The sequence below is a fragment of the Heteronotia binoei genome, chromosome 5, assembly GCF_032191835.1.
Source record: "Heteronotia binoei isolate CCM8104 ecotype False Entrance Well chromosome 5, APGP_CSIRO_Hbin_v1, whole genome shotgun sequence".
Taxonomy (NCBI): domain Eukaryota; kingdom Metazoa; phylum Chordata; class Lepidosauria; order Squamata; family Gekkonidae; genus Heteronotia; species Heteronotia binoei.
Genome location: NC_083227.1, coordinates 49,921,049 through 49,933,553, shown reverse-complemented (window position 1 = coordinate 49,933,553; position 12,505 = coordinate 49,921,049). Strand labels below are relative to the sequence as shown.

The following is a 12,505-nucleotide window of genomic DNA, read 5'->3' as shown; positions in this document are numbered from 1 at the left end:
CAGTCTGCTGTATTTCAACCAGCTTCTTCAAACACAGGAACACAAATGGAGAACAGCCTAGGGGGTAGAGCTTTCCTCCCTCCCATAATCAGGTTCTAGCTAACTCCTTATTATCAATTTTGCTATATAAACTATTTCTGAAACAAATCCAAAACAAACAGAAGGACTCCGGTTCCTCTGCCGGTTCCTCTGCCTTTCTCACAGCCACAACGCTCTACTTGCCCCACCCCCCTGCAGCTGTTCTCAGCTGAGATTTAAAAGCACATACACATTTTGGAAACACAAACAGTTGCAAGCGGTTCCTAATCCTGCCCAGATTTAATGGCACATGAAGGCTGTTGGTAGGTGGGCTTTCCCCCACTGGCAGCTGACTGGCAGCAGGGAGGAGCCTGCAAAACTGCGGGATCCTCCACAGGGACCTGGGGACTGGCAAGCCTAGCTACTTAGGCACCATGTCTTTACCAAGCCCTTTGTACTATGCTGTGTTCTTTGAAGCTGTCTCAGCTCCTATTCTTACATTCATTTTAACTTACTCATGTTAGTGCTGTGTGACTTTTACAGCCTGCCTTTAATCATGTTTGCATGAAAGTAAGTCCGAGACTTGGGTCCAGTAAGAATGTTCTTAGTTCTGCAAAAGCTGACCTGGAAGCAGGACTGGATCTACATATTTTTTGAGGGGGGGCAAAATTAAAAAATGGCGCCCCCTTATGGGCTATTCTATCTTATGGTCCCATAGAATACAATGGACTCCATACCCATCAGAGCCCGGGGCAAGCACCCCCTTCTGCCCCCCCCCCCGATCCAGCCCTGCCTGGAAGACCTACTACTACTCGGAGAGCCAGTTTGGTGTAGTGGTTAAGTGTGCGGTCCCTTATCTGGGAGAACCGGGTTTGATTCCCACTCCTCCACTTGCACTTGCTGGCATGGCCTTGGGTCAGCCATAGCTCTGGCAGGGGTTGTCCTTGAAAGGGCAGCTGCTGTGAGAGCCCTCTCCAGCCCCACCCACCTCACAGGGTGTCTGTTGTGGGGGAGGAAGGTAAAGGAGATTGTGAGCCGCTCTGAAACTCTTCGGAGTGAAGGGAGGGATATAAATCCAATATCTTCTTCTTCATCATCTACTTAGAGGTAGAATAATAGTTTAATCATCTATGTGTACTCTAAGTAATGAATAGATATATGGTAGCAAGCACATGGGAGATTGAAGGAGACATTATACACAAGCAACATAACAAACTCCAAGTAGTCTTTTTTACACACACGCACGCACACCAGCTTTTGGAGGGAGTATTATGATGCGCAGGGAAGGGGTAGATGTCTGGGTTCCCTTTCATGTCCTTCACTTCTTTGGTTCACACTTTACACACATACACACACACACATCAGGGTTTCAAAGCTGTTTACCTTCAATTTCCTTCATATTGAATGGAAGCAACCCGGGGTCATTTTGTAGAAAAAAAGGTGCCAGAGCTCATTAGCATGACTCGTCTGCATAACTCATTTGCATATGCCACACACAGCTGGCATCACCAGAAGATGTACTAAATTATATCAGCTCAGCATCTACTTTAAAATGCTTCTTGAATTATAATTGACATAATAAAACCTTACTCCCATCATACTTTTAAAATTACTTTATTTATTTATTTATTTAATGGACTTATATCCCGCCCTTCTCACCGAAGTGTCTCAGGGCGGCTTACAACATAATGATTCATATAATTCAATTTAAAACGTTTACAAATACAATTAAAACCATAATTAATAAAACAAGATAAAATAAAACCAGCGGTCTATAAGAGCATTTTTGTTCCATCCAGAGATGTTCTCATTATCAGTTAGGTGTTATAGGCCTGCCGGAAGACGGCTGTCTTACAGGCCCTGCGGAACTGCCCTAGGTCCCGCAGGGCCCTAGGTCCCGCAGCTGGTTCCACCAATAAGGTGCCGCTGTTGAGAAGGCCCGCTCCCTGGTGGATTTTAGACGGGCCTCCTTTGGCCCGGGGACTACCAGCAGATTTTGTGAACTGGAGCGTAGTACTCTCTGGGGAACGTGTGGGGAGAGACGGTCCCTAAGGTAGGCAGGTCCTAGGCCATATAGGGCTTTAAAGGTAATGACCAACACCTTGTACTGGACTCAGAATATTACTGGCAGCCAGTGCAGATCCCGGAGCCCCGGCCAAATATGCTCCCATCTTGGGAGCCCTAGTAGCAGCCGGGCAGCAGCGTTCTGCACTAACTGCAGTTTCCGGGTCCGGCACAAGGGTAGCCCCATGTAGAGGGCATTACAGTAGTCCAACCTCGAGGTGACCGTAGCATGGATCACTGTTGCTAGGTCGTCACGCTCCAGGAAGGGGGCCAACTGCCTCGCCCGCCTAAGGTGAAAAAAAGCGGACTTTCTCCTATGTGGTCACAGTGGCATGATAAAGATTTCCATCTGTCTGCTTTATTTGTTTTGGTTATTTCCCCATTTTTTGTGGGAGAAAATATTAGAAAGTTTGTCAAATCTTAGAATTCAGCAAAATTCTCATGGGGGTTTGAACAATGGAGTCCAGAAGCAAGTATTTTTTGGGGGGAGGAGGGTAAGAAAGAAAGTGCACAATAAAATGTAGAGGTTGCAGAGCTCCGTTCTTGTGAGCTCCTGCCCAAAATGAGGCCTGGAAGTAACAATAATCTGAATTGTTTAGGCTGGCCTTTTGAGGGTAATCCACAAGTTTCTTTGGTTTTTTTTGGGTGGGGGGTGGGGGGTATTGATATGGTACTAGCCATATATTTTAATAGTTCAACATTTTAATGTTAATTTGTTATATTTGTTATATACGTAATCTGTTTTTATGGTTTTTTTACCTTGTTTGTATGGTTTTAATTTTGTAAATCACCGAAAGACCCTTTGGATGAGCTGCTACCAACCCCCCCCCCAATAAATAAATAAATAACATCTGCATTAAATGGTGATTGTGAAGGAAGCTTTATAGCACGTTGCCCATGTAAGAGGGAAGGCAGATGTAGGATTCTAAGTAGAGTCACAGTGGCTATTTGCAGCAGTAACTCTTGTTTTCCAACTTGTATGACAGACATATGCACCAACGATTTGAATCTTGGATCCACAAGTTGCTTTCCATGCCAAGGAAGTATGTTAGTTTTGCCCTACCCCTCATACATCAGGCAAACAGTCTGCCTTTTTAAAAAAAAAGTGTATGTGTTTATGTTTACATAAATCGTAGCAAAAATATTTTACACACTTTTTTTAAAACGTTAAATGTCTTCGGGGGGTTATATGGGAGGCAGAGATGAATTTATAAAGCTGCTTTACACTGACGCCCTTTATCTCAGTCTTGTTTCCTCTGACTGTCAACAGCTCTCCAGGCAGAGGTCTTCTCTCAGTCCTGTTACCTGCGATCAGGGCTTTATATGCAGAAAAAGTCCAGCAGGAACTCATTTGCATATTAGACCACACCTCCCGACATCACCATTGTTTTGCACAGAGCTTTTTAAAGAAAAGACCCAGCAGGAGCTCATATGCATATTAGGCCACACTTCCTGGCACCAAGCCAGCCGGAACTGCATTCCTGTCCGTTCCTGCTCAAAAAAAGCCCTGCCTGTGATCCTGTTACCTAGAAATGATAAGAATTGAACTTGGGATCTCATACACGTAAATCGGTGCTTTACAGCTGAATGATAGTCTGTCTCTCTTAAAGGCATGTTGGTGGTTTTATAAATATTAGCCAATAAGCATCTACCACAGCTAACTTTTCCCCAATTCAAATTGTGGTATGTAGACAACCAAAACTTCTGTGTTAGGGAAAGATGGAAGCTGAAACAAATTAGAACTTTCTAGATTACTCCCGCAATATCAGCCAAGTTTAAAGATCAGAAAAGTGTTAGACCCTGCCAGCAACAAAATCATAGGGATCAATTTTTCCTTTTTCCCAGTATCTGTGTCTTGAAGATTTGAAGAAATTGGTCTCTTTAAGCATGAAACTGATACTAGGTTCTGATGTTAAGGATCTAGTGAGCCTTGTCACAGACCTCTGATTCTTTCCAGACTTTGGTGCTCAGCAGCCTTCAGCTTAACCTTATCTTATTCTGATTCATAGAATTTTCATACTAAAACTCCTCCATTTATTTCGCAGGTATTTGTGGGCCATTGGCAAAAATGTCTGGAAGAGATGGAAGAAAAGGTTCTTTGTGCTAGTCCAGGTAATATTTCAACAAAAACATGGTTTGGTTTGGATTTTTTTTTTTTTGATGCCATGCACCGCTTCACTAGTGGAGTTCTTAAATCTGTTACTCACTAATAACAGTTCTCTAGTTTTTTTTTTTAATTTCCCAGGACACTCAAAAAGTGTTACAGTCCCTAAGCAGTTGCACCCTTCTAAATCCATTGAAATCAGTAGGCTTAGAATGGCTCTACTCAGGTTTGCACTGTAAGAGTGTGAGCTGTGAGCAAAATGTTTGAATTTAGCTTGCTAGGTAACTAAAGCAAGTTACAGTTCTCTCAGCTACAGACTCCTCACCTCCTTCTGCAGTAATGGGTTAATAATATTGACCTACTTTAAAAGGCTATTGGAAGGATTATTGGGACAATACGTATGAAGTGCTTTGAGTGCTCTCAAGAACGATGGGGATGCTGATATAATGATATATCATATTATTTTCAAGCAGTGCAATTCCAAGGTTCATCCACCATTCAGCGGTGTTGCTTGGCCATATTACGTAAATAGCAGCATTTTAGAGGTTGTGCCAAGGGAAAACTTCTCTCCACTGCATGGAGTGTAAATTCTCCACTTTGAATTGTCATATCTGAATGGAGAGGGAAAAGAGAAAAGGAAGGAAGAAGCTTCTATGGCTTATTTACAGTTCATAAACCCTGCTTTGGAGGATTGTCTGAATTAAGTCTATGTTCTTGTAGTTAATCTTGACTGGAAAGCAAGTAAGCGATTCTGATTTCTAAGCAGCAGGTAGTTGGCAGCCCTATATATAACATTCTTCAAGTAGTTGGTTCTTTCTAGCTGCTTGTCATGAAGATGAATTATCTACCTCAGTCAGGAAAAACAATATTCTAAATTACTGTTTAGGGCAAAGCAAACAGGAGAAACCAATGTGAAAATCAATATATTGATAGGTTCCAAGTTCTCCAAGCAGCAAGAAGTTCCAGCAGCAGCACTACCAGTGTTGCTTCCCTTTGGAAGAGCGAGTACTAAACTGTGTGTGTTTTAAATTGCTTTACTTACAAAGATACAAGGAAGTTACAGCAAAGAGGCACAGCTATAGGGCAGCAGGCCCCCTCTACCTACAGCTGCCAGCTCTAGGTTGGGAAACACCTGTCAATTTGGGGGTGGAGCCTGAGGGCAGCAGGGTTTGAGGCATAATGCCATTGAGCCCACTTTCCAAATCAGCCATTTTCTTCAGGTGAACTGATCTGTTACCTGGAAATTATTTGAAGATCTCCAGCTGCCACCTGGAGGCTGGTAACTCTATCAGGATCACAAGAGAGTAAGAGAGAGAGAGAGAGATCCCACACCAACTTACAGCAGTCTCTGTTCTCATCTTTATTTTCCAAAATCCTGTTTCTTCACATGTACGCCTACTTCTCCTTTGATCATCTTCAAGTTCTCATGAGGTATTTAACAAAGCTATCAAGGACTCTCTCTTAACAGCACTTCCTGAGCTGCTATTTAAGTCATCATCCTAATGAAAGAATGGTCAGCTAGTATGTGCAACAACAGATTTTTTAAAACATCTGGTTTTAAAGTTAAAGAAAACATGTCCTGCTCCTATAATAGATGCTTAATGGCTTATGTACTAGGTGGTGTTACTTACCTGAGTTCTATGTAAAACTTCAATGCCACATGTGCACACATTAAGCCTGTATTAAAGGGCAAAACACTTTTGGCTCCAGGACATTGACAACTGTGTATGTTTCACTTGAAATAAATAAAGTTAATTATCACTAAGTGCTGTTGATGTTGAGCCACACTTTAATGTGTTAAAATATCAGGATTGCATTCATGTCCAACTTCTATGGCATTGGCACATTATTAAACTTCTGTTTTTCCAACTATAAAATGGGAGTGATAGTGGCCTGCCTCACAAGGGTGTTGGGCAAATGAATATTTACAAAGTAGCATCTTTTGTACATATCTTACCACTGCTATATAAACAATCAGTTATACTTTAGAGACTGATTCTGGTTGGTAGCTGTGCTGGTCTGAAGCAATAAAACAGAGTTTGAGTCCAGTGGCTCCTTTATAACAAACAAAGCTTAATTCTAGATATTTGTTGGTATTAAAGGTGCCACTGGACTCAAGCTTTGTTCTGCTTTAGAGACTGATTTACCATGGTTCTTTTAAGCAAATATATATGGTTCTTCCCCACCCCACCCCCACCCCCAGATGTACTGAAAACTGAGTACTGCTTGCTAACTCTAGTTAAATAGGGTGTAAAAACATGATCTTAACAAAGCTATATATATATATATATATATATATATATATATATATATAACTTTTTTGCTTAAAGAGGCTTTAAAAGACAACAAATATTTAGTCTGTGTTATCTTTTTTAAAAGAGTTACACATCACTTGTAGGAATTAGCTCTGCCTCCTTCAGCTCAATTTCCTGACTGACAAGCTTTGAGCAGGAAGAGAATTGGGTGTGTTTCTGGGTCCTTTCCAGCAGCTGAGCACATATGTGTTCACCTGCATGCATAGATATTGCTGGCATGTGTCCAAATGGAAGCTTTAGCTGTTAAAAATCAAATATAATGTATTGCAATATAGGGGTGTTGCACTTAATCTCCACACCAAATGCAGTGTTTATACCTGTTTAATAGATAATGACTTGAAAAATTATTCATGCCGAGCAATCTGTCAATATCTTCAATTCTGCTTTTAAATACATGCATTTAGAGATTAAGCCTCCTCATACTGAATAAAAGACCATCAATCCAGAATTATCTAACCTGGCAGTTGTCTGTAGTTTGAAACCCTTTAACTGGACAATGAACTGAACCATGCAGCTCCTGTGCTCTGGCTATAGACTTCATTATTTAAAAATAACCTAGTCTTGCAAAGCTGGGTCCTGTGCTGGTTACTGTAATGATTCAGGAAGAGATTTAGTCACAGGTAGTGGAGAGGGAAGCATTTTTGAAAAAAGAATTCACATGCATTTTGTTGTTGTTTTGAAAGTCAGTCCAGAAGATACAATGTTCTCTTGTGATTTTTGCTATGTCTCGTTCTGTGTATCACCTACCACTTTGGAAGGAAATTTGCCCTCTGAGATGAACAGAATGCTAATTGCATGCAAATTTCATGGCACAGACTTGTTATTCACCTCGCTGTGAATTCTGAGATATGCAGTGTGAAAGTGATGGCAGAATATGACCCCAAGGTTAGGAATGAAAATGTGTCCACAGCATCATAAATCAAGAGGGGCCTGGCAAAATCAGTCTTGTGCTTCTAACTGGTTGGAGTAAGCTTTTAACATTAACAGTTTTACTCTGTTAAATGGGGAAAAAAATTGATCATCCAAGATCACAAACCTTTAGATAAACGTACAGAGAATGTGTGTATCAAGCTCTTTTTCCAATTCTTTTGAGTTGTACATAGCTTGCAAAGATGTCATTTTGGTTTTTGGCAAGTGCATAAAAAAGTCCATAACACTTTAATAAATAACCTTGTAGGATAACATCACAAAAACAAATGCTCTGCCCTTCATTCTTAAAGATTACAGAATGAGGGTTTCTCTCACACACACCACAGAGTGATTATATGGTTACTATTAAGTATGACAAGTCGAGTCATGAAACTTGATGGAATATGGATTGTGTTGTGATTCACTAGTGGGAATCATTTGCTGCCTTTGAAGAGGAATCAGGGGGCAAAAGCTTTTTGTTTACATACTTAAAAAATATATGTATCCTGCTGTTTGGCACATAGTGCCCTTGAGATAAGTGTTCCCTCTAAGCTGATTTAGTGTGAGCTAGCTCAGTTTTTAGCCTCCAGTTTACACATTTTTGTCTTAGCTCAGGATACAGCTCAAAATCACATTTGCCTCTTTAGCTACTGCATCACACTGCTGACTCATATTCATGTATGGTCTACTAAGACCCCTAGATCCTTTCCCCACATACTACTGCCAAGACAAGTCTCCTCTATCCCACAATTCTACATTTGATTTTTCCTATCTAAATGGAGAACTTTACATTTCCCCCAATTAAAATTCATTTTATTTTAGCTCAGCTTTCCAGCCTGTCAGAATCATCCTGTATCCTGACTCTGTCTTCTATTTTATTTGCTACCCCTCCCAATTTAGTATCATTGGCAAATTTAATAAGCATTCCTTCTATTCCTTCATCCAAATTATTTATAAAGATGTTGAAAAAAACAGGTCCCAGGACAGATCCCCGGGGCACTCCGCTTGTCACCCCTCTCCAAGAGGATGAGGAACCATTCACAAGCACTCTTTGGGTCTATTTTTGCTATTATAGCTCTCCAGTTTATCTGAACCTTTTGTATTTTGTATATGTTTTATATATTTTGATCTTGATGCAATGGAAGATGATAAAAAATTAGTTTTTTCTATTTACAAGAATTTTGTACTTTGTCCCTTATTAGAAGCCCCTGGTCTGGGTGGGATTTCCCCCACCCGGGACGTTCCCTTTTCTGCACTTTTTCCAATGCTATAATATCCTTTTTGAGGTGCGGTGACCAGAATTGCACACAGTACTCCAAATGAGACCACACCATCGATTTATACAGGAGCATTACGATACTGGCTGATTTGTTTTCAATTCCCTTCCTAATAATTCCCAGCATGGAATTGGCCTTTTTTATTGCAATCGCATACTGTCTTGACATTTTCAGTGAGTTATCTACCACGACCCCAAGATTTCTCTCTTCGCCAGTCTGCCATTTCACAACCCAGCAACTTGTATTTGTAGCTGGGATTCTTGGCCCCAATGTGCATCACTTGGCCACATGGAACCTCATCTGCCACACTGACACCCACTCACCCACTCACACCACCTTCAACAGATCCCTTTGGAGTGCCTCACAATCCTCTCTGGTTCTCACCACCCTGAACAATTTAGTGTCATCTGCAAACTTGGCCACTTCGCTGCTTACTCCCAACTCCAGAACATTAATGAACAAGTTAAAGAGCATTGGACCCAGCACTGAGCCCTGCGGCATCCCACTGCTTACCGTCTTCCACTGCGAAGACTGCCCATTTATACTTACTCTCTGCTTCCTATTAATTAGCCAGTTTTTGATCCATAAGAGGACCTGTCCTTTTACTCCATGACTCTCGAGCTTACTAAGGAGCCTTTGATGAGGAACTTTATCAAAAGTTTTCTGGAAGTCAAGGTAAACAACATCTGTTGGGTCCGCTTTGTCCACATGCTTGTTCATCCCCTCAAAGAACTGTAACAGGTTAGCGAGGCAAGATCTTCCCTTACAGAACCCATGCTGAGTCCTTCCTCAATAACTTGTGTTCATCAATATGCCTAATCATTCTGTCCTTGATAATGGTTTCTACCAACTTTCCTGGTATTGAAGTCAGACTGACTGGCCTGTAATTTCCCGGAGCTCCTCTGGAACCCTTTTTAAAGATGGGGGTGACATTTGCTACCTTCAAGTCCTCAGGAACGGAGGCAGATTTCAATGAAAGATTACATATTTTTGTCAGGAGATCCCAAAGTTCAACTTTGAGTTCTTTCAGAACTCTTGGATGTATGCCATCCAGACCTGGTGACTTATTAGTTTTTAATTCGTCAATCAGTTGTAGGACCTCCTCTCTTGTCACCTCAATCTGATTCAGGTCTTTCAACACCCCTTCCAAAGTTAGTGGTTCTGGAGCGGGCAAACACTTCTCATCTTCCACAGTGAAGATGGAGGCAACGAATTCATTCAGCTTCTCAGCCATTTCCTTATCCTCCTTCAGTAATCCTTTGACCCCTTGGTCATCCAAGGGCCCCACTGCCTCCCTGGCTGGTTTCCTGCTTCTAATATATTTGAAGAAATTTTTATTGTTGGTCTTTATGTTTTTTGCAATATGCTCCTCATAGTCCCTTTTTGCCTGCCTGATCACAGTCTTACATTTGATTTGCCACAGCCTGTGTTCCCTTTTATTAATCTCACTTGGACTAATATTCCACCGCTTAAAGGAGTCCTTCTTACCTTTTACAGCTTCCATTACTTTGTTTGTTAACCATGCAGGCCTTTTCTTATACCTGTTTGTGCCTTTCCTAACTTGTGGTATATATTTTATCTGAGCTTCTAGGATTGTAGTTTTAAATAGCCTCCAAGCTTCCCCAAGGGTTTTGACTGTATTTACCTTTCCTTTCAATTTCTTCTTCACATGCCTCCTCATCTCAGAGAATTTACCGCTTTTAAAGTTAAACATGGTTGTGCTGCTCTTTTGGGGCAACTCCCTATTTATACAAATGGTGAAATTAATAACGTTATGGTCACTGCTCCCAAGCGGTGCGATCACTTTTACATCTCTCACCAAGTCTTGGTCATTACTTAGGACCAAATGCAAGATTGCCCCAGCCACCCCTGGTAGGTTCTGTGACCATCTGCTCCATAGCACAGTCATTGAGAGCATCTAGAAACTCAGTCTCTTTCTCTCGAACTGAACACCTATTGACCCAGTCAATCTGCGGGTAGTTAAAATCACCTATTACGACATAGTTTTTACATTTAGCCGCTATCTTTAATCCTTCAATCATATTATAATCGTCCTCTATTTTTTGATTTGGTGGGTGATAACAAACTCCCATAGTTAGATTTCTTTTTGGGCCCTCTATTTTGACCCAAAGCATTTCTAGAAGGGAATCTTATTCTTTGACCTCAGTCTTACCGGACTGTATACCCTCTCTGACATACAGAGCCACCCCACCTCCAACCCTCCCTCCCTATCCTTCCAATATAACTTATATCCAGGAATTACCATGTCCCACTGATTCTCCTCATTCCACCAAGTTTCTGAAATTCCCACAATGTCTATGTTTTCTCTCAACACTAAACATTCCAACTCACCAATTTTACTTCGAACACTTCTAGCATTTGTATAAAAACGTCTATAATTTCCCAGGCAAGTTAGGCCCACAACCTTCCTCCTGCTGCCTCGAGACTTTGGCAGGCAGCCCATACTGTTTGTCACCATCTCAGTGGACAACTCTGATCCATTACCTGGTCGAAAAGTAACAGCTAACCCTTCATCTCTTTGAGATGAGTCCTCCCAAACCAGAGACATTTCATCTCCTGTCGGCTTTCCCCCAAGATTTAGTTTAAAAACTGCTCTGCCACCTTTTTGATTTTAAGCGCCAGCAGCTTGGTTCCATCTGGGGACAAGTGGAGACTGTCTCTTTTGTACAGCTCCCACTTGTTCCAGAAAGCATCCCAGTGCCTAACAAACTTAAACCTTCCTCCCTACACCATCATCTCATCCACACATTGAGACTTCTAATTTGTGCCTGTCTCTCCAGCCCTGCACGTGGAACAGGTAGCACTTCTGAGAAGGCTACGTTGGAGGTCCTTAAGTCCTTAAGTCTCCTGCCTAGCAGCCTAAATTTTTTCTCCAGGACCTCACAACTGCATTTCCCCACATTGTTGGTGCCAACATGCACCATGACGACTGGCTCCTCCCCAGCACTATCAGCCTATCTACAACGCACGTAATGTCCTCTACCTTCGCAGCAGGCAGGCAAGTCACCATATGGTCAGTACGCTGTTTTGCCACCCAGCTGTCTACTTGCCTAAGGATCGAATCACCAACTACCAAGACCCCCCCCCCCTCTCTCCCTGCCCAGTGATGGTTCCTTGGCGTGAAAGGATAGCCGCTCACCAATTGAAGAAGAGGTCCCTACTGAGGGCGCATTCCTTTTATCCTCAGCCCGCTGCCCTGTTCCCTCTTGACCCTCATGCTCCCTAGCAGCAATGGGGCTGCCACGTTCAGAGTGGGGCTCATCTAATACGTCCCCGAGAGTCTTCTCCAAGTGCCTAACTGACTGTCTCGGCTTCTCCAGGTCAGTTACCTTGGTCTCAAGGGTACGAACTCATTCCCTGAGGACCAGGAGCTCCTTGCATCGAGCACACACCCAAGACTTCTGTCCTGTGGGCAGATAGTCATACATGTGACACTCAGTGCAAAATACTGGAAAGGCCTCACCACCACAACCCCCCCCCCCCCCCCCCCCCCCGCTGGCATTCTACCTTCATGATAGCTTTTTTCAAAAATATACAGTCCCCTTTTAAATCCTGTTTGTTTATGTGGGTCTCCTCCTGGAGAGTCTACTTACCTTATTGGGAACACAATATTATAATTGTCAAATTTATTATATTTGGTGTTCTTCCTATATCATTGTTCAATGTGTCATTTCTTGACATTTTGACATTTTTGGTCTATGTTGTTTTGGAGATCTTATTGTTAAACTTTTAGCTGTTTCAATAAAGTTTTAAAGTGAAAACAACTGACTTTGGGGCAATTGAGACAGGCCCTTAGC

General features: G+C 42.1%; 1 protein-coding gene across 20 annotated transcripts in view; it reads left to right on the top strand.

Annotated features, from left to right (window-relative positions):
* Nucleotides 1–12,505, top strand: part of CADPS (calcium dependent secretion activator) — a 625,900-nt gene that overhangs the window by 387,013 nt on the left and 226,382 nt on the right. For all 20 annotated transcript variants that reach the window (XM_060239432.1, XM_060239433.1, XM_060239424.1 and 17 more), the window contains exon 9: nt 4,128–4,194. In XM_060239432.1, coding sequence (XP_060095415.1) covers nt 4,128–4,194 — 67 coding nt within the window. The remainder of the gene's footprint in view (nt 1–4,127; nt 4,195–12,505) is intronic.